Consider the following 23179-nt stretch of genomic DNA (forward strand, 5'->3'; position numbering starts at 1 on the left):
TCTGTATCGAGTTTACGTGTCCAAATGAGCGAGAGCCTCCGGGTCTTTTTCTTCTTCTCAGAACTTTAGACAGTCAACGGTATGAGACTATTTGCTTGAAAATAAAGCTGAAACCCTGAAGTGATTTCAACGAAACGTTAAGTATATCCTGTCATCACCCAAAGCAACATAATAACAATAACAATAATAATAATAATAATAATAATAATAATAATAATAATGGAGAGGCTTTTTAGAAAGTACTAGTCTTCCATTTAGAAAGTCAGTGTTAGGGTCCAGACAGTAGCTACTTTCAAGCAAGCAGTTTATTTATATAGCACTTTCAGATCAGCCCCCAGCTGAACGCAAAGTGCTGTACACTTGACATGCCAGAAATGATACATTGAACATGTTAAAAAATAAGAAATAAAAAAAAAAATAAAATAAAATAATATAAAAATAAATAAAAAATATTTTAAAAATAAAAAATAAGCTGATTATTAAAATGACATTTAAAATAATAAAATTAGCACAAATAGCAAAAACAATAATAAAATAGTATAAAAATTATGATGAGAATGACATTTAAAACAATAAAATCAGGGCCAGACTGTGTCATAAGCCAAGGAGTAAAAATGGGTTTTAAGACGTGTTTTATAAGTGGACAGTGAAGGGGCCTCTCTAATGTGCTGGGAAAGATTGTTCCACAGATTAGGAGCAGCAATAGAGAAGGCCCTGTCCCCTCTGAGCTTTCTCTTGGACCTGGGTACCTCCAGGAGCAGCTTGTCAGCTGACCTGAGAGACCTGGGGGGTGAGTAAGAAGCTCAGAGAGGTAAGTTGGGGCAAGACCGTTTAAACATTTAAAAACAAACATGAGAATTTTAAAATGAACTCTAAGATATACAGGCAGCCAATGGAGTGAAGCCAGGATGGGAGTTATGTGCTCTCTTTTACGAGTTCTGGTTAAAAGTCGTGCAGCAGCATTTTGGACCAGCTGCAGACGAGAGAGAAGATGTTGACTGACTCCAAAATACAGTGCATTACAGTAATCTAAACGAGATGAAATAAAAGCATGGATTACCATTTCAAGATGCGGCCTGGATAAAATAGGTCTTATCTTTGCCAAGCGCCTTAAATGATAAAAACTGGACTTGACAGTAGCCCTAATTTGACTGTCTAATTTAAAATCACTGTCCATCTTAAAACCCAGGTTTGTAACAACAGATTTAAAATACTCTGCCAGGGTTCCCAAATCAATAGCAGATGGTTCACAAGGTCCACTAGGACCAAACAGAATCACCTCAGTTTTGCTTGAATTACATCTTAGAAAGTTTAGGGACATCCAAGATTTAATGTCTTCTAGACATGCTAGAAGTGGCTTAATAGAGAAGGCCTCTTTCTGCTTCAGAGGCAGATAAATCTGACAGTCGTCAGCATAGCGGTGGAAGGATATTCCATGCCTTCTGAGGATGGTTCCCAGGGGCTGTAAATATAATGAAAAAAGCAGAGGCCCTAAAATTGAGCTCTGCGGGACCCCAGACTGAAAAGTGGCAGAGGAAGACTCATACCCTAAAAAGTTAACACTAAAAGTTCTGTCACAAAGATAAGACCTAAACCAGCTGCTTTATTCAGAAGGGATTGTCACAGCGGGTAGCTCCCCATGTTTGATTTGGCACAGCTTTTACGCCGGATGCCTCCTCTGACCCAAAGCCATAAGAATTTGTGGTCCCTCCTGGGATTCTTTCGTTTGAAAGGTGAATGTGCAAACCACTACAGTTATACTTTTTTAAAAAAATAAAACAATAATACGCTTTATTTTTAAAATACGACAGCTTAGGACATGGTGATAAACTTCTAGAAGTAGTTGAGTACTTTTATTTTGAAAATGTGAGAGTTTAAAAAACCTGTCCAGGTCATACATCCGGTATACATAGACGTACAGATATTATTATTATTGTTATTATTATTATTGTTATTATTATTATTATTATTAGTAGTAGTAGTAGTAGTAGTAGTGGTAGTATTATTACATAATAATAATAAAACAAGAAATAAAATGTGACAATAAAGACAATATTACAGAGAAAACCCCAACAAACTAATAATGTAATAATAATCCATTATGAGGACTTGGAGACAGTGGGAACGAAGAACCATCTTTAAACAGAAAGTGATTGTAAATTGATTTATATAGCATGAGACCTCGAAAACGTTTTGAAGGTCATTCTGCTAACCTAAATATCACTAAAGCTAATGGCTTTATTTAGGTCTGAGATTTAAAGTGAACATTCAAACTGTATAACGCAAATTAAACATAAGCAACAATCAAATTGAACTCGTTTGTAAAGCATATGAAAAGGTGTGTCCCTTACACCAATGACCTAATTAAAACAAAGGTAAAATAATAAACTTGAGAAAACAATAAACAAAAGCAACAAAAATATAAATGTAAATTTAAGATTTAAAGCACGTTGAGTTACTTATTATTGACTCTAAAACACTGCTATAGATAACGTTTAATGTTAGCATCACCTACTGCACACTGGAAGCCATTGTGTTGGTGATATGATGTCATATGTGATTATCAGGGCAAAGAGTCATACTCTGTCTATCTAGCCACGGAAGAACAGTTTCAAAAGTTATTCTGAAGGAGTGTATGAATCATTTGACAGTTTTTGGCATTTTACGATGATGCATTTTTCATACTTATCAGAGAAACTGCCTAAAAAAGGGCGACTGTTGTTTAGAATAAATACAAAAAAATTATCCCATCAAAATGTCATCAAAACAAAAGCACAACAAATCATTACCATTAGCTAAACCATGTTTGGTCAGCTTTTTCCGGTGCTTCAGCCAGGCTGGAGCTGAACAGGGGGATTCTTGTTATAGTTAAATTGCAAAATGGGACCAAACCCTACTGACTCATCATCCACCAATCGTTTACAGTATGCAAATTCTCATCACCCTGGCAACAAGTAGAAATAGGAAGTTGTGATGATGTCACTCTGTGTTTTGAGCTTCTCTTCCCCCATGTGAACGTGAGTCACAGAGTTTTGTTTTTCAGCGAAGATAAGGGATGTTTTACAGCAGATGTACATGCCCGCGAACAGTGCACGGGCAGACTAAAAAGTGTATGACGGCAGCCAGGAAGTCTCTGGCTGGTGCCCTGAAGCAGACAATGCCAGTGAGATTACAGCTACCTCCATAACTCAGGGGCTCTACCAGCCATTACCATCTGGCACCTTCACCCCGGCTTGGCTTTTAACAGCCAGTCTGGGAGCTTTAGAAAGCTGCCTACTCAGAGCCTGATGTCACCCAGTCTGAAAAAATATGGTGCTTCGGGTTAAAGGTAAAACAAACTTTCTGACCTCCATCTCTAGGTAGCTTAATCCTCACTTTGGCTACATTACACATCTGGCTCAGCTGGCAAAGTCTATGCATGTCATGCATGGTTGATTTCTGACTATTCCTATTAGGTGCACTTAAAAAATAGCTAACTGGTAACAGATACTTTAAAAAGTATGCAACTTGCAGAGATCTGATTATGTAATGTAGTGAGTTAAATTTACATGCAACCCATCCCTCACATGCAGACCCACATAGTAACAGAGCCCCAATGTGTGTGCGTGTTTGTGCCTGTGTTTGTTCTGTGTGTATTTGCAAACTGTGTTGGGCATTGGTCCGTGCACTTGTTGGACTATTCATTTCCAGCAAAAAAGAAAAAAAGAAGAAAAAGAAAGGAGAAAAAAAGGGTGTCTGATAATTCCAAATCCCAAACTGTAACCTAAGATTTTGCGCCACCCACAGGCCTCAAAACAGGTGATGTCATGCACCACAAACTCTCGACGTGTATCTCCCTTTCTCCCTTCGCCTTTTTACAACACATGCTACCACTTCTCATTTACGTAATGGTGCTGGGAACTGCGTCACTCTCACAGTTCTGATACACCACGTGTGCGTAATGAGTGTGTTTATCCCGAGTGTGTTTTTGTATGCTTGTGTGTAAGAGAGAACATCTGTGTTGGGCTGATGAAGTCACCGAATTCATGTACTGTACATGTGTGTGTATGCGTGTGCACTGGTGACGCCACCGTGTTTTGGCATGTTTGCTTTCAAAGGCTGTTGCAGTGTATTTTATATTTTGTGTTTTAGTTGCTGTGTCTCGTTTTGGTTGAGTAGACAGAGAGCAGTCAGAAAAAAAAAAACGTATCTCCGGGTCTTAAGGTTGTTTGCTGAAGTCACTGGCCAGGTTTATGACAGTCCATTTTAACGCTCGATTAACAGGTCCAACACAGGCCAGCCGGCTCTGGTTAGCCAGCCCCAGTGATTTAAGGACATTCTCCTCTCTCTGGGAACTGCACACAAAGCTACGCGGTACTCTTCTCATCACTGAGCCCATTATAGGGTAACATTAATCACTTAACTTTATGGATGTCATAGATTCTGTTGTCAAAGGCTTATCCATGTCATTTTACATACACACATCTTGGTCTTTTGAAGCCCCTTCAGACAAAAGCATTGACATGGTTTAGAAACATGTAAGCTGCTGGCTCTAGCCCACGCAATAAGTGAATCAGTTCCATTAAAGCTAAATCACAAGGCAAGGGAAGTATTTTTATGGCACATTTCATACACATTTTAAAGGGATTACGTACAGCATAAAATACATTAAAAAAGAAATACAGCAGACATTTACGCTAAGCACGCTGCTAAAGTATATACTTGGAGACAGGTATTTACCATTATGAATATATAAAGAAGAAGTCAGCATCTATTCTCTTCATGACTTATTCAGGCTCCTTCAGATTCCAGATTGTATTCACCAGAAGTATATGAAAGCTGCCATAATCTGTTATGTTTTATTAAATCCTGCAAGGTAATAGGTAATAATGTATCAAGACAAAAGCTGAAAAGAGAACTGATCAGTGCCTGTGTGTGCACTATTTTTTTCAGGTGTGACAGACATAGTCTTTATCAGTTAAAAAGACAGTGTAATATACATGTACAGTACTGTATATAACCCACTATAAGTACTTATTTTGACCAGAACCCATTAAACTAAATATGTGTAAACAAAGATGTTTGTAAGGGATAATGTGGGCCCATTATACTGAGAGGTAGTTTGAAATTTTGATATCTAGCTTACAAAATAAGCACATACAAGTTGATGTTTAAAAGTTTGGCACTGATCATGTGAAGGACATGCTATTTATTAATGCAATTTGACCAACTTCTTAGAAGCAGAAATAGAAGCTAAAGTTTGTTTTTATGATCTTAATTCACTGCGTTAGTAGACTTGTGCATTCTCTTTTATGCTAAAAAATCTGTTAAAACCATAACTGTGATTTCAGATGTTGACCTTTTTTTTCTTTGTGTTTCAGCAGGGAGGCACAGGTTAGCACCTAAGAATTGGGACAGAGACAACAAAAGGCTGGAAGGAACAATTTGCAAATAATTAGGTTAATTGGCAACAGGTCAGTAACATAATTGGGTATAAAAAGAACATCTCAGAAGACTTTAAGTGTCACGTCATCTGCAGTGCAAAATACCATCATAAGATTCAGAGAATTTGGAGAAATCTCTGTGTGTGAGAAAGAAGGCTGAAAATACTGGACACCCATGATTTTCAGGGCCTTAGACAAGTCACTGCAATGGTTTCCTGAACACTTCCTGAAATTACTGTCTGTAGACAAAATTTAAGCCCTATCAGGCAAAGAAAAAGCAATTTGTGAATATGATCCAGAAAAACCATCATCTTCTCTTGATCGTAGATCATTTAAAATGGACTGAGGCAAAGCGGGAAACTGCGGGAAACTTCCATCCAGATTATGTATTTTTCAGAGAAGGCCTTGCATATTTCAGTAAGACAATGTTGAACCACATACTGCATCTAATATAACAGCATGGCTTCATGGTAGAACTGAAAACATTTGGCACATCATGACACAATATATACAACAACAAAAAAACAGGATTGTTGAGCAGATAAAATCCTCTAACAGACAGGAATAGGACATAGTCCAGCACCTGGTCTCCCTACTTCCTAGACGTTAAAAAATGAAAAAACATGGCCCCCTCCAAATATTTTTGAGATGTTTTGCTGCCATCAGATTTAAAATGAGCTAATGTTTTTCTTAAAATGGTACATTTTCTTACTTTGACAATTTGATATTTTTCTGTGTTATACGGTGTTTTGAGATTGTCAAATCATTGCATTCTGTTTTTATTTACATTTTTAAAGAGCATCATAGCTTTTTTGGATTTGGGCTTGTATTTCTTTATACGTTTGGGGCAAACAGTAAATTTCCAATGAGTCCTTATTTTAAGGACATAAAAAATATATATATTTTTTAACTAAAAAAGAGAAATCTGTTTCCTTTTGTTCTACTTGTGTGGTTTGTATATTGTGTTTATAACGTATGTATATGTGCCAAGATTAGACTGATTTTTGATATCACTCCGCAGTCAGTGCGGGCTCACACATGATACCAACAGGTAGGCAGGTCGTGACGTATGCCACCAGCCACCCCTCCTCCTCCTCCTCCCACCGCCCCGCCTGCCTCCCAGCTGCGTCCGCCGCTGTCCTGTCTGGCCGCCCGGTGTCTGCTCCGCTGCTCCGCGCTCTGCCCCGTTCCTATCCCCGGACCCGAAACCTCTGCCTCCTCGTTCACCACCCCGGCTCCTGGACCCCCCCCCCCCCCCTCCAACCCCCTCTCCGCCCGGTGAATGCACCAGCGCCGTGAACATGACGGGCATCGCCGCCGCTTCGTTCTTCTCCAATTCCTGCAGGTTCGGGGGCTGCGGACTCCAGTTCGAGTCTCTCGCCGAGCTCATCGTCCACATCGAGGACAATCACATCGGTGAGTGGAGCCAGCGGGGGAGAGGGAACTAGACAGCTAGCTGGTATTAGCTAGCCCCCCCCCCCCCTCCCCTCTAGCTAGCTAGCTAAACGCAGATAGGCTCAGCTCTGCATTCCGCTATTCCTGCTTCTTGCTCTCTGTCGAGGCTCGCCGGAGAGGGAGTTATTTATCAACTTTTATATCTGGAAAATAAACTATGCTTTCTGAGATGTTGGGGCCGACTCGTCTGATTAGGAGTCAGCTACAGCAGTTACCTTTGCAGCGGTAACTCGACTAGGAGGGCCGCGTAGGTCTCATAGGTGAAACTAGCATCCCGACCAGACAGCGGTTTCACAGCTAGCGTTGCTGAGCACTGTTTACATTTCCAGGCCTGACGCAGTGCAGCCGTGGCTTTTCTTCATACCGCTTGTGCATTTGAGCTGCCGAAAACTCTTGACTGTCACATTTCTGAAAGCGTCACTCCCCCGTGGCTTTTCTGTTATTTTGGTGTCTAATTCCCACTGGCACTCCATCAGCTGAAGTTGTAGCAGACATGCAAGGACATAATCAGGTTTTCTTCCACAAGTACAAGCGCCGACTTGTTGCACCGCTTATTAGATTTTGGTCTGACAGTAAACACTCTGATGACTGCCCCCTGGCACGTATAAATACCATCGTAATCAGTTTGCCCACCATTTAACATAAGAGGCACAGAAAAAGTTGCAGGGTAAACACTCTGGATTATAAAGAGACATGTATTTATTTAATTAAGTGGTAATTGGTGCAATTAGTAACTTCTATTATAGCAGCATTGTATGTGGATTTTCAAAAATGGGGGAAAATAGAGCTGGTTTAGGTGCATTTTTGAGCTGTTAAATAAAAATACCTGTCTTTGCATGCACAATAATTAAAATCTAAGTAAATTATATGAATTCTTGATAAGGGAGTGCTTTCCTCCTATTGCCTCGAGGTAGCAGAGAAAAGCATGCAGATTTAAAGAACAGAATAAACTGTCACTTCCAACTAAACACACAATAACACAGTGTGTTAGATTAAACTATGATCCACCATAACAAATAAGACTAGAGATGCATTTACGCATCTCTGAATCACTCAGTAATCTGATGTGGGCTAATCATTATTTGTGGGGAGTATCCATCCTCATGAGGCTATGTGAAGGGGGGGAGCGAGGGGTTTACATAGATGCTTCATTGAGCCAGTCTCCATGGCAACTGGCGGTCCCTAAAGGGGTTAGGGGCAGTGTATTGGGCTGAGTTATTGCACACCTGCTGTCTCACTGACAAAGAGTGCTGTCGAGCAACCAGCTGTGTTGAGGACACCCAACGTGATGTCGCGTCACGTGGAGAACAGGACTGATAAACACAAGTGATGTAGTTGGTGTGGTGTTTGCTGGTGGGGAGACGGAGGAGCAGGGTGGGCTGCTCTTCATCTTACCCATATGCTCCATGGATCTCTTCCAAATAAACCCAAGGGTGGAAGAAATCAAAACATGATTTTTCACCTTGTCCCCACAGAAATGCAGGGATTAATATTGCTTCCTCAGTTCAACAACCCAAACACCACAGACACTGAGTGATGTATGCCCCATCTGGCTCTTAGCCTGACCTTTGACCCTAACTGTCAGATGAACAGAATAGCGGTTTACCAATCAAATATTCTGGATTAATGAATTGCCCCTCTCCTGGCTTTATAGCACGGTTGGTTATCAGGGGCGGCACAGACATAAAGAGTCTAATCAATACTGCTTTCAGATCAGTTACCATAGGGCCTAGAGTGACACATGGAGAGGATTGAGAGGGGGCGGGGAGGCAAGTGACATTTGGTTTTGACTTCCTTTTCGGTTGTGAATTAGTGCAGTGGCGTGTGATCAATAATCAATCAAAGGATCAGCTAATTTGATCGTCCTAACAGACATCAGATAAGCTGTTTAAGGTCTCACAGATGACAGACAGATGTGATCGTCCTTGTTCTTGCAGTGTGACAAGAAGCTTGAGATATGAGATGCTAGTAGTTGTAAAAAGTGAGTCAGCGGGACTTAAGTCAGGTGTGGAGAAATCAGTGTAGGCCTCTGCTGGAAACAGTTAGTTTTTGCTGCAGGCTGTGCTGCCCTCTTGTGGTAGGGCATCTAATGTGCTACACGACCAGAAAACTCCCAAATTTCTGCCTTGTGTTTGGACTCCTGTTCTAATCCGTTATCTTCTGTATCGTTTTTTTTATTTGGACTTCTGCCTTGTCTGACACATAATAGCTGGCAGCAAGCAGACCAGATGAGTGTGTCGTGATCCCATCTGTGAGAAACCTAGGAAACGTGTGGATCTACAACACTGATCTCATCCTAAAGGGCAGGAGCCTACCAATGACATGCCCACACTGTTTAGATTACAGCCGAATGCAATAAGGAAGTGGGGTTAGGTGCACTGTGTTTAGTGTGGTAGTTTTGTTGTGCTGGGAGTGTAGGTAAGGTCTGAGGAATGCAATGATGTCAGGCTTCTCTGCCTGCGTGCACGGCGGCAGCAATGTTCTCACCTGCACAAGCACGTACCTGCCCCTTACCTCAGCAAAAAGGACAGGGAGGGGGGAGGCAGGTAGAGATTAAAAGCAGGGAAAGAGATTTAAAAGAGAAGGTTATGAAAGTCAAAACACGGGTGTGAGCTGAGTACAGGGAAATCCCAAAAGATATCACCTTTGTTTGGACAGACTTTACTTGAATCCTTGTTTTTCTTCTGCATTCGGAGTTAAAGGTTGAGCTGAAACTACGGCCTTGTAACATGATGTAAACTCTGCTGAAGAATGCTGATCGTTAGTTTGCAGTGATTTTTTTAAAGGTGTTGCTTTTCGATTATAGGGATAATTTTGTGGGTACGATTGGCAAACCACTAGAATTTATTTTTGCATTTTTTTCTTTGTGATGTTGTTTACAGGGAGACAGCATGTTTGAGGATGTGTAGATTATTCTGTTTTACTATGTAAGTTAAAGCTGAATATGTTAGATATTAGGGCTGGACCATATTATACCGTTCACGGTAATACCGGTACAATGCTAGGCAACGATAAGAAAATGAAATATCGCGCATGCGCAGTGCCGAAAAAGCACGGCGGTAACGGAGAATGAGAATGGGGAAAGCAGATTGTTGAGTGAAACGGATGAACCAGAATTAGTTTGTAAAAATGGTGCAACTTAACTGGTTTGGTGTTTGTCCATCAGATACACAACAAAGCACATTTTTTGTAGAACATGCAAGCGGCCATCGTTATTGCCGTATTTGTCGGACTAAGGTGCTCGTAAATCTGGGAGTAGTCTGGGTCCTAAACTCCGTCCTTTAAGGTCCCGAAGTCAAAAGAACATCACTGAGAGTTAAAAACTGTCTAAATTCTTCCATCTTTAATAAAATGATCAGCGTTGCTGCTTTACCAGGTGTAACTATGATGTTTAACATCCAGGCATCCATGAAAACAGAATTCATTACTTTTAACGGAGTTAGAAGTTAGCGGAAGTTAGCTCGCTAGTTTCGCTAGTTACCTAAGCATGATATAGCATGTTCTGACTGAGAGATTTCTGAAAAAAAAATCAAACGTACAGCTCTGCTATCACTTCCAACATAAATGAAGACAGGAAGCTACACGGCAGTGACGTTTGTAGGGTTACTGAAGTTGGGCTAGCTGGTGTTTAATGCTGTGCTACGTGATCGCTAGCGACATAGCTATGTTAGCATAACATAAAGAAAAAGTTAACGTGAAGGTTCCTGATGGTTAGAGACAAATGCAATTGCATGGCAGGATGCTGTAAACCAAACTTCATTCAGGAGAACAACTGAGATAATCCATCCACAATATGAGGTTAGTCATTAATATACTGCAACAACATAGGAATAGAGCAGCTGTGATAGAATACAGCATTAATGAATCAATGGTACAGAAGTGGAGGAAGCAAGAAGAATGAGTTGAATAAAGTTTGATTTATCTGACTGCTTTGTTTCGCTTAATGTGCCTTATAATCCCGTGCATCTTGTGGTCCGAAAAATACATATTTGACTTTTTTATTTGGCACACTGCAGTTTAATGTAGCAAAGCACCTCTTTTTAACTTAAGTGGATATTATACATGGTTATGCTCAGGATATGTCAGCCCATTTCTACTGGAAATGCTTTTTGGTTAAACTTTCAGCAAATAATTTACTTTTACACTGTTAAATGTTTATATAGCTTTAATGCACATAAAAAAACCAGCTGCTTGTTTAAGTAAAATAAATGGATGGGGGTTTTTTTTGCGCTAGTAAAGTCGTGGAGTTGCATTTTGTCTCGCAGAAATTATATCGTCAGTTATATCGTTATCGCAAATTTTTAAATATATATCGTGATATATATTTTTGGCCATATCGCCCTGCCCTATTAGATATAACAAAATTTGTACCAGTAAGTCACGTGCTGAAAAGGTAACCAATCAGTCGATTATTTTTACAATTATTTTTCATTTTTATTTTACATTGTAATTATTTTTTGGACAATGTTTCTGTATTAGACTGATCATTTCAGCTCTATGTATATGTGATTTATATATGCATTAAAAGAAGGATTTCAGCTGTTTGTTCTTGCTTTAGTTGCCAGGTTGTTTCCCATCCTGCTCCTGTCAGAGGTGTGAGAAGGGAAGGGGTGCATGTTTGTGCATGTGAGAGGCTGTGCTCACTATACTTCCTGTATGACCTGTCAGGGTGTAGCGAAGCAGTTATTGGACTGGCACCCCAAACTGGAAACTGCAGACCCTCTCTTTTGCTTCACACACACAGTCACACACACTGTCTTTCGGAAGTCGCACGAACTGAGCGCCCCACCAAGCACTGGGAAGCGTAATTACAGAGGAGTTTGCCTTTCCCTCCACCCATATGCCCCCTCTCTTTGCTCCCACTCCTCCTCGCCTCTCCTCTCCCTCCATCCGGTTGCCTGCTGCTTTAGAAACACGTTAAAATGCTCTCCGAGGCTTAATTAGCAGGCTGCATAACAAGCCATGCATTCTTGGTCTGGTTTCAGCACATGCACACATGTAAAGAGACACATACACAGACCTCTCTACACAATGGGCTTGTGCATGTGGACACATGCAGACAGAGTACATTCAGCAGGTGGCAGCAGTGTGCTGTTTGTGAGAGATGGATGTGTGGGTTGTGAAATGAGTGGCTGCAGATTGGGCACAGCTATTAATAACTAAAGTGTTTCCACACTGGTGATACGTTGAAACAAAACAGATAAGGAAAACATGTACTGAATTACAAATATGCACATGCATGTACATTAGCTTGCTAAAACACTGTACTGTAAATTTGAAATTGGCAGCTTTGAGGTTCAGTTAGCAAATATATATACGTGTGTGTGTGTGTGTGTGTATGTATGTATGTAGCTTACTGGGTGTACATATGCAGGTCTTCTTCTGGCCACAGCAGCAGGATCAACAGCATGCTCACTTTCTGTCTAGCTCGGCGAGTGGAAGTTGTAAAACCGGCTAACATTTACTGCAGTTCTCGCTATCCGCACCTGGCTAACCCCATTTCCACCAACACCCCTCCCCCTTCTCTACACACACTTACCTCATCCACAATCCTCAGCACCTTGAACATCCCAAGATATTAATTCTGGCATTCTTTCCTCACATTTTTGCCATTCTCACATTAAATTGCCTTCAGCTGATGTTTCTTTCACAGTTAGTCCTTTGAGTCAGTCTTATCCTGCTATGTAGTTGGAAAAAAATGTGGAATTAACAGAATTTCTGCATTGATTACTCATAAAATGTGGCCTAATCTGCATCTTTACAAAAAAGTTACAATTATGGACCGCGATAATCTGACTAAACTAAAACCACACAGTGGTTTTCCTGTCTTAATTGAACACATTGAGTGATCACTCACAGTATCGGCTAATAAAAGTAAGTCAGCTTTTGAATTTAGTCACTCGTAGAAGGAGCAACAGTAGCTGCCGACACAGTGAAGAGGGCCCATATAAAACTCTTGATTGGACACTCTTCAGGTTAGCCACAGCATCTCAATTGGATTAAGGTCACTGTCTTGGTCATTAAAACACTTAATTCTTACTTTGTATCCTTTGGGTTATTATGTTGTTGCCACCCTCCTGAACCTCAGTTCATGGACTGCTACCCTGACACTCTACTGTGTAATGTTTTGATACAGTGTTCAATGTATTGTTCCTTTAATGATTGGCATCAAGGCTGTGAGGTGGCAAAGCAGCCGCAAACCACGATGCTTCCTCCTGCTTGCAGTTTGTTTGCCTACAAGATATTGCTGACTTTTCTTCTGCTTCATGTGCCGTTTTTTTGAAGGGGGCGTGGAGAGGTGAAAGTCCTGGTATTAAGTAATTTTTTCTAGTGAAGATGAACGAACATTTTAGCAAGACTTCTGCAGGTGTTTTGTTGTAACCCTTCGGTCTTGTTTTCACCTCTTTCAGATGTGTGCTGTGGTTTGATATTTGCAAGACATGCTGTCAGCTTTGTGCATCTCTGTACTGCTATTTCTTGCAGTCACAGAATGGTTCAGACCTGATTGTAACATCTACTCTTACCAGTAAAGGTTCATAAAGAGATACAATTAAAATGAAGCAGAACTGAGTTCAGGTCATTGCTGCAGCCCTCTATAGTAATCCTAGTTTCTTATATAGGCCCTTAGGAACATTATTTGTCCACCTCTGGTTCAGACTAGCCTGTCATTCTTGAGATGAGCAGCCTACATGAGGCTTTTCATGCATGTCTTTAAAGGAAGTGCTACAGCTGCATCCCAGACTTCCAATCCCATGTCATTAATTGGAACACCTGACTCCCAGTAGCTTTTGGAGAATTTGGTAGTGTTTTTCTAGCCTGGACTGTGAGTAATTACTCAGTGTGTTCAATAAAAGCACGGAAAGTGCAAGTTTTTGTTTGTTGTTAGCAGAATCTGACCAGTGTAAGATTTTTGGGAGTGATATCTATAAAAGAAATCTGTTATTACAATATATTAGCTGAACATATTTGCCTAACATTTGTTATGTGTAGTTATTTATTTACTACACAACCTCAACACACAGAACATGGTTGAAAAGCCTTTCTTCAGTCCCGTCTTTATTTTTCACATTTATTGGCCATTATAAACGCTGATACCAATGGACTGACACACAGATAACACTGGCTAATCATGTGGGCTTGGCTCTTGTTTTGATTTCAGTCAGATTTTTGTTTGTTTTCAATTAGGACAGAGGGAAAAAACAGTAGCATTGAAGTCCAGGTAATATGAGGATATTCACAAACTTTTTCTTGCAACTGTATACGTTTGACTCTCACTATTTTAAAAAGATCACACTAATTAGTTTTCTTTCTATCACCTCCCCAGATGTGTTTTGTTCTGTGTTTTAAGTTTGTCAAGTAATGTGAAGATGCCACTGTGGACTCTGTGGGAATCTTTTAGATTAAACCCCCCCCAAAACAAAACAGGTTATAAATTCTAATCCAAACTCATTTGTCATTCCTGTCATCTTTTTGCTTAATCTCAGTGCATATATAGATTTTGTTTTAGTAGATTTTCCCTGTTGTTGTCTAGTCTACTCAGTGGTTTCCAAAAGGTTATTAAAAGATGCAGATAGCTCTCACTAAAACATGTCTCGTGACTCAGGGATGTAGGTTTAGCTGTGTGTATGTGTGTGTGTTTGTGCACAATTATGCATGCACAGAAAGCTCTGGTCTCTACATCTGAGCAGCAGGTAGGATTATTAAGTCTCAGCTATAAAAGACTGTCAGAGACCACCTCTGCGGACCACCTGGGTATATAATCTTGCTACCCTTTTCCCCCTTTGCCTAGTCTTTTTATTTTGAAAGTCACATATATAGGACTATGTTTTGCATGGCAGACCAGTTGAAGTGAGCAAGTTTCTTTTTTCTGGGTTGTTTTCTTGTTTGCTGGTCTCCTTAGTGTTCCTCCTCCCGCACGGTGGGAAGTCTGCATTCTTTGTTTAATTATGAGGTGTGAAAGCCTGAAAACTGAAGGGCTGAGAAGGCCAACACACCACAGTTGGAAGCATCCAGGGGTGTGTTGTTAATTTTTGCACAGAGATGATCTAGTCCTTGGATCTAAATTGAAATACATCTGCTAGCTATTACATATGTTGCTGCAATTATGCCTGCTAGTGCACACACTCACGCAGACATAGATGGCTTGGCTTAAATGTACTGTTTTTTTAAGCTCCTTCTGAACATTCCCAGATTGAACACTTGATGGCACTGGTAGTTCACATATGTAACCCACCCGCAGTGTTTTCATGCACACTTGCTTCTGTTTTCCCGGGGGTGTGAGATGGGACTTTGAAGTACACACTGCTTGCCTCAGGCAGTGGAAGTTGCCGACTGTAGCGTTACTGACTTAGCAAGTCATCTGGAAAAAGCCTGTATGTACTCCTCAACTCATACAGTGTGTACATTCATCACAGCCGCCTTTACTCTAAAGTAATTTTTTTTCTTTTTGTAACCACATCCTCCCCCCGGCAACGATTAAGTGGTCTTGGGTCACTTCAGCGAAGGCATTGGTTGTAAATTAGATAGGGCTTGGTTCTGCTGTAATAACGTGCCGTTTATGAAAGTATCTGAAATGTATCTGCAGGGTGCCACACATTGAGACTAATACAGTGAACGCAGTGTGAGACATATCTAGTAATCTATCAGCCTGTCTGGCAGAAAGAATACATGTGTGAGTCAGCTACATACTTGGAGTATTCACAGAACATTTTCCCTCCACAGGGAGTGGTGATTAATCTGAACGTCTCCTTCTCTCGCAGACACAGATCCGAGGGTCTTGGAGAAGCAGGAGCAACAGCAGCCCACCTACCTGGCCCTAAGCTACATCAACAGGTAAGGCACACACAATCGTACACATTCACACACGCTCAAAAGCATCCATCTACAGAGGGCACCATTGTTCCACAAGTGAAAGTTAATGTGCGTGTGAGTGTGTGTATATGTGGCTTGCGGAGAACATCTCCAATGACTGACTTTTCCCATACCCACAGCAGTGACTCATCCACAGACCAGCACAGAAAACCACACAAGACAATCACTTTTGACTCCCTGTGCAGCCAGAGGATTACGGCATGTGTGTGTTTGTGTGTGGTGAACCGATGTGTCACGTCCCACTAAATGCCTCGTTAAATCCCTACAAGATGTAACACTGAGAGAGATAATGGTGGAATGAAAGAGAGAGGTTTGTTTTCTGTGATAATTGTTCAAGTGGCGAGGCTATAAATGTCATTCGTATTTACTGTACATGTTTTGACAGAATATTTAAGGGACGAGTTCATTCAGCAGCAAGGCCCTGTCTTCTCACACAAACGGACATTTTTCTCATAGCAACAGTGGAGCACAGCTTAACGCCACATGTTAGAAAAACGAAATTAGGATATGAATCACAATTTATGAAAAAGGATAATAAATAATAAATTAACAGGGTTTTATTAAAGCAGCGATACTTCTGCAGTCAACAGAGGGTACGAGGACAGATTAGCCAAACTTAGAGTAAAAATAAGTAAATAAAAAAATAACATTTAAATAAACAGTTAGCAGCTAAAAAACACCGTGCAAAGACAGCTAAAAGAATACATATATTATCAAAACCGTAACAAAAAACCTAAACTGTGAAACAATATTTGAAATTGCTAATAACTAGTTAAACTTATTAGCTAAGACTTTTGAAACTGTATACCATTTGAATAAGGATTTTAATTTGATTGCTAATAGTATGGATAAACATTTAAACAGTTAGCATTACTAAATAAATTGCGACAAAATAAGCTGAAGTTGGGAGTTAAGAGCTAAAAGTGAGGCTTTAAATTGAATCTTGTAGCTAAAAGCATGGATTTCCCACTGCAATGACTAGCTAATGGCAAGATAAACCATTCAAGAAATCTAAACTAGCTAAAAGTCAGTCATTAGCTAAACATAATACAGAGGTGAAATGTTGAAAAAAGCTGGACAGTATTGGCTGAAAATGTGTCTATCAGCTGAAAATCTTACCCAAAAGTATAGATTAACACGTGCAACTAAATGGAGTGGGAAAACTGTTGAAAGTGGTCAGTATACTTAATTAATAGCTGCTAAACAGAGTTGTAGCCAAAAGTTGTAGATGAAGGATTAAAATAGGCTACATCATTAGATCAATAGTGGATCCGTGGCTGTACATCAGTTTAAAAAGTAAGAGAACTACTGTTTTAATTTATAATTTCATGTAATCACAAGCAAAATCTGAGTAGTTAGGCCTGAGTTGCAGAGGCCTAGAGACCAGTGGCAGCCACTAGTTGGTAGGGTTTGTGTCATCCATGCAAACCACAGGCAACAGTTGCAATCTGCTAGTGACCAAAGCAATCAGTATGTTTTTGGTGCCGTACTGTAGCATATTTGCTGTCTCTAAACCTCTGTGGCTGTAGCCTTAGCAGGGAAAGGGCAAAACTACAACAATTACCGAAGTTATAATAAACTTTCAGTTAATTACCTGATTACCTTTCAAATTAAGAGGTCAAAGTTATAAAAAAAAAACCCAAAAAAAACAACCCAAGTGGATGAAAATGTGTTAGCATTTATTTGAACAACATTGCTTGTATTTATAAGGTTTTCAAGTTGATGAGAACACAGCTGTCACATAAGTTTAGTATTACATGCAGGTAGGAGACCTTTCCACTGATTAATAATGAGAAATCGGATAATGCGAACTAATAAAATAACTGTGCGACGTCAGGTTCATGACGGATGCAGCACGCCGGGAGCAGGAGACCATAAAGAAGAAGGCCACACCCAAGTTGTCCCTGTCCATCACGGGCGGAGTGTCCAGGAACAGCACGGCCACACCTCCCCGCCACACCAGCGGTAACCTGACGCCTCCCGTCACGCCCCCCATCACCCCTTCCTCCTCATTCCGCAGCAGCACACCTACAGGTATAACCGGTGTGTGTGTGTGTGTGTGTGTGTGTGTGTGTGTGTGTGTGTGTGTGTTCAAACGTATGATTGAAAGGGAAAAAGATGGATTGCTTATATGTGTGATGGAAAAGGATATGTTGAAACTGACTTAGGCAATTTAACCCTACTGACACAAAGAGAAAAAAAACATGGGAAGCATATTCATCAAAGTCAGACAGCGCGCTGAAGAGCGAGTGAAGATATTTGTAATGCAAATGGAATGCAGCTTATTTCATAGCTGTCCAATGGCTCTGCATCTCAAAGTGAAAACTACAAAATACCTGCTAGGAGTGCACAAGCCTGCTCATCTTATATTCAGCAGTGTCTCTGTAAACATTAACCATTATTATTTTGGATATTTCTGGCCAATTCTCTGCTAATACTTGCTCTTTTGTAAATCATCAGGAAAATCTGCTGTCACAGTGGAAAGCTTGTAACCAACCACTATTTTCCTGTGTGTGTGTGTGTGTGTGTGTGTGTGTGTGTGTGTGTGTGTGTGTGTGTGTGTGCGTGTGTGTGTGCGCTGTTTGTGTCTTGGGAATGGTGGCTCCTGCAGTGAGCAGACCAGTCAACACTTTGCTAATTACATAGCAGCTGTCACGCTGTGTGTTCGCATGGGGCCGTGTGTTGCACAGCCTAGAAGCAGATGTCCAATTCCAGCCCAAATGGTTCCAAACGTAGTGTTAGGTCTGGGCTTACACATCAGCATGGCTACACACACACACACACACATATATATATGCACGCGCGCACACGCCCCCTTTCAACATGTGCCAGGGTGCCATCCATTTCCTCAAGCTGAGGTGCAGCATTTCCTGTGAGATGGTGGGGGGTCAGTGGGCCTTTATGTCTATGTGTGTGTGTGTGTGTGTGTGTGTGTGTGTGTGTGTGTTTGTGTGTGCATGCATGTGAGTGGAAAATGTTCTGCACTTAGTAAAGCACTTTTTCCAGGCTGAGCAATGGGGATCACTCCCACTTAATGATCTCTTTCTCAGTGCCAATCCCCACATTTTGACTCACAGGCACACACGGAAGCACATCACACCATTTCTGGCTTGTGCGTTCCGTGATATGTGGGCTGCTTATGCATCCGAGCAGGGGACAGCACGCAGAGAAATGTGTTAATAAAAAGTCACTTATCGTTTTCTGCTTCTCAAATTCCCAGGGCGTTACATTCCCGTGGGTATGTTGCTGTCCATGTTTCAGCTGGGTTGACAAGTGTTTTTTTGTTCTGCGTGGCTCCATTATGCCTTTAGGCAGCGAGTATGATGAGGAGGAGGTAGACTACGAAGAGTCGGATAGCGATGAGTCGTGGACCACAGAAAGCGCCATCAGCTCTGAGTCCATCCTCAGCTCCATGTCAATGAACGGGGCCGATGAAAAGCCGTTCGCCTGCCCCGTCCCCGGGTGTAAGAAGAGATACAAGGTAAGGCTGAACCTGAGGGCGGAGCAGGCAGTTCCACGAAGGCATGAGGTTTTACTTCTGAATAAATCCACACTAGAACTTTTGTCTGAGTATCACATGTGTTTGAAAAAACACATTATAAAATCTGAGGGTGACTAATATTTTTTGCTTCACTTAATTTTTTTTAATTCATTTTTTTAATAACAGCTGGCAACAAAAAACTCATTCAGCTTGCTCACTCTCCAAGCTGCTTAACTAATGGACAGTGTGGGAACATTTCTCCCTAATACCCTGAAGACAAAAACAGCAGCATGGGAAAAGCGACCTTTGTTGTTGAGGGGCATTCACAGAGGATGAGACTAGCAGTGATATAACAACCAGACACTGAAGTATCCATTAGTGATGCAGTGGGCGGGTACATAGTTGAAGTTATCCAACTTTAAAGCGGGGAAAGGAAATTGTTGATTGACAGAAAAATGGTAAAATTAGCATGAAAACATGCTAATATGAAGCAGTCTTAAGGTTTACCTTCCTAGTTTAGTAGTTCAGGATGATAACTTTAACTCCCTACCACTGAACACAAAATAGCAGTTTTGCTGATATCATGTAAATCAGTGATATTTCTGGGCGTTTTTAGTCTTTATTGTCTTAGGACAATGTATAGAAGACCACAAAGCTGGGAGAGAGAGAGAACAGGGAAAGACATGCAGTAAGTGGCCTCAGGGTGGATTGGCGAGACATCCATCCCTGCATCTGTCTGTGCACTATTAATAAGCAGTACTGTTCAGATTTTAGTGAAACTTGCACCCAGTAATGGATCTGCACCCAAATTGTGCTTAAGGTCAAGTTCATATTTGCAATTCTCAGTAGATTTTAACTCTGGTGGCTTTATGATATAAGGAGACTCAAAGTATTAAACAGCTGGTGCACATGGGATTTTTCTTTTGTGTACCACATGATAACTGACAACTGATCTGCTACCTATTGTTTTAAAATAAAAAAGGCTAATCGATTGAAATCTACCATGTTTTATCATCGTGAATGAGATAAAGTCAACTCACTGGCGCTACTCTATCATGATGTGTGTAGTGAAAAACAAGAGAGGAAAAACAAATGTTGGATGAAGCCTACGTTTAGTGAAATGTTTCACATTCGTATTTTCGTTGTATTTTCATTGGAATTCTGTCCATAAAATCTGGGATAATGCTCTGGTGTTTTATAGATGCTGTGTGCAATCAAAAGTGGTAATTATAACCCCATTTTTCTTCTTCATCTCTGCATGCGACCACTTTCTTCAGAATGTAAATGGTATCAAATACCACGCCAAGAACGGCCACCGCACACAGATTCGTGTGAGGAAACCCTTCAAGTGTCGCTGTGGCAAAAGCTACAAGACCTCGCAGGGCTTGAGGCACCACACCATCAACTTCCACCCGCCCGTCTCCACCGAGATCCTCCGCAAGATTCAAGGCTAAGAGCCTGCGCTCACACCAATCAACTTCCCCTAAAAAAAAAAAGTCCTGACTTTCCTTACCCATCCTATGTACACTAAAGGATCAAGTGCATGCTTTAAGGTTTTTTTTTGTTTGTTTTTTTAAATCATCTTCTTTTTGTGTGTTACGTTAGTATTTTTTTCTATCTATGTTATATCACTTGTATTTTTTTGGGAAACAAAAAAAACCTATCTTTGTAGTATTTTTATTGATGTACATTTGCACATTCGTATATGCTATCACATTATTTTATTTTCTATCGTTCGACTTACATAAGGTGCTAACTGTAAAAAAAACAACAGAAAGAAAAGACAAAAAACAAAATGATACGAAAGTAAAGAGGAGAAAAGACAGAGATGTGAAACAGGATGTGCAACCAAGCCCTGCCTTCCTCCTGCTCAGCTCTGAGTGGGATGAAGTTGGCCTCCAGTGCTGATGTAAGCTCAGCGGTTGTTACACTCCCTTTTGAGCTGCAGAGTCCAGCTGAGCTTAGATCTGTGCCTTCATGGTCATTTGTGGGGGTGAAAGCGCTGGAGTTAAGTTATACTTTTAATAGATATATCGATATATAAACAATAGACAGATATGTATGTGTACATAAAAATATATAAAAGTATTCATGAGCATATACATAGTTACACTTTATTTTCAAGCTTTATTTTATATATTTTTGTCAGTGTTTTAGATTTCGTGTTCATTTTTATGTATCAGTAAGTGTTCCTTTCATTCCTCATTTGCTGACTGAGCAATTCTGTCACCTCAGAGGTCAAAGGTCAATCAGCTGGCTGACTTTAGGTTCTGAGTTTTTGTTTCTTTGTTTTCCTTACATGTTCTACAGATTAAGAGCTAATGCTCCTTTCAGTTTGACACCGATCTGTGTGTCGTTTGACCATTTTATCACGTGGAGAACGTATTAGAACACGGCCCGATCCGTATCCGCATTAAGCCATCGTTATCTCCAGCGTTTCTTCATTCACAGTGCCAGAGCTGCGTTCCACACGCTTAGCCACAAAAGTGGGTTAAGCGGCACACTGTATTCCAGTTGCCAAGATCTTTGTAGTTGTTTTGTTTTTTCCATGATCGTTGCCAACAGCTCTCCACTGCCAAACATTGACCATACCATGTGCCTGATGAGGGGATGATGAGGAGAGAGGGAGGGGGGGAGGGAAGGTGGATGGGAAGAGTGTTGTAATATTTCCACCCCGGAGGTCGCCCCAGACTTGTGGCAATGATTTTCTTGTACGTCGCACCTCCAAAAAGAAGAAAAAGAAAAAAGTCACGGGAATGAATGGATGTACACGAGAAGAATGTTTTTCACGCATGTTTCTGTGTCGTGTGGAGACGTGTGAAAGAAGAAGGTGGATTTTGTATTTGAAAGAGATTACCATCTACGTGTCGTTTTTGTGCGTGTGTGTTTTAGACAAAAGCATTCCAGTCCATTGTGTGTTCGCGAGAGTGTGAGTGGTGTGTGTTTTCAGCAGTATCCAAGTCATCAGCCTAGAGAGTATTACTGTAATCTGTGTCTCATTGCTCGGATGTGTCATGTTTCTGTGCCTGGCTGCTGGTTCAACTCCTATGGAGCAGGGTGGTTGGCTGGCTTGTTGCTCCTGACTGGGATTTCATCATTCCGAGTGAGAGCGCAGTGCTTCAACTCGCCAAGACACATTTGTTCATTATATCATCATTTCCCTCATTGTACAAAAAAAGTTTAGATTCTGCTCAAGGCTTGCAGCATGAGCCCCCCGTTCATTTGATAGGTACAGTGATCTCCGACATGCACACACCGTCCTGTCCTCCAGTTTGGCTATAGGGATTTTTACTTACACAATGTTGTTAAAAGGCAGACTGCAGGATCGCCACATACCCTCAGCGAGTGTGCTACTACATAAGCACAAATCCATGTCTATTTTAAACCACCTGGAACCTGGATCTGTACAATCTTGGCACCAGGTTACGAGGACATCTGTGGAGCTGCTAGCCTGAGATGATGATAGAAGACGCTTCAGTCTGGCCTTTGAGCGTAGGAGAGAAGGTTCTCTGCGGGGACTGACTGAAAGTTGAGCTGTCAAGCACTCGTAAAAACAAAACCCATCCTCAGCTTCAGACTCGGGAGGGCCACTCGCACATATGGGAGAGGAGGAACGGAGGGTGTGTGCTGGAGGGGAGATGAGGGAGGAACTTCAATATACCGTGTACAGTGAATGTATTGTAACGTGCATCTGTTGTCAAGTGCTTTTAAATTATATTTTCGTATGTAACGTGGAGACTGATGTTTCCTTTTTTTGTACGGGGGTACAACAGGTTCTGAGAAGAGTGACTTGTAAATGATGTCAACCTGTCTTTCTATATAAAAGAGAAGCTGCTTAAATGTAAACAGGAAACGACTGAAAAAAAAAAGCAAAATAAAGTAAAAAAGCTCCACATCTCAGACTCGTGTTCATTACTTATTCAGCTCAGAAATGAAGAACAAAGCATCA

The 23179-nt window shown here is 40.9% G+C and overlaps 1 protein-coding gene across 1 annotated transcript; it reads left to right on the forward strand.

Annotated features, from left to right (window-relative positions):
• Positions 1-6447: 6447 nt before the first annotated feature.
• jazf1a (JAZF zinc finger 1a) lies at positions 6448-23125 on the forward strand. Its single transcript, XM_084920266.1, has 5 exons — positions 6448-6839; positions 15638-15710; positions 17587-17783; positions 19061-19230; positions 20508-23125. Exons 1-5 carry the CDS (start codon positions 6725-6727, stop codon positions 20682-20684), a joined length of 732 nt encoding a protein of 243 aa, XP_084776392.1. The 5' UTR covers positions 6448-6724; the 3' UTR covers positions 20685-23125.
• The last annotated feature ends 54 nt before the right edge of the window (positions 23126-23179 follow it).

The sequence above is a fragment of the Perissodus microlepis genome, chromosome 22 (assembly GCF_051167445.1).
Source record: "Perissodus microlepis isolate ML-2025 ecotype Zambia chromosome 22, ASM5116744v1, whole genome shotgun sequence".
Taxonomy (NCBI): Eukaryota; Metazoa; Chordata; class Actinopteri; order Cichliformes; family Cichlidae; genus Perissodus; species Perissodus microlepis.

Coding starts and splice junctions, on each gene's coding strand:
- jazf1a (XM_084920266.1), top strand. CDS start 6,725: ATGACGGGCATCGCCGCCGCTTCGTTCTTCTCCAATTCCTGCAGGTTC. Junction 6,840..15,637: donor CATCGAGGACAATCACATCG/GTGAGTGGAGCC, acceptor CTTCTCTCGCAG/ACACAGATCCGAGGGTCTTG. Junction 19,231..20,507: donor GGTGTAAGAAGAGATACAAG/GTAAGGCTGAAC, acceptor CACTTTCTTCAG/AATGTAAATGGTATCAAATA.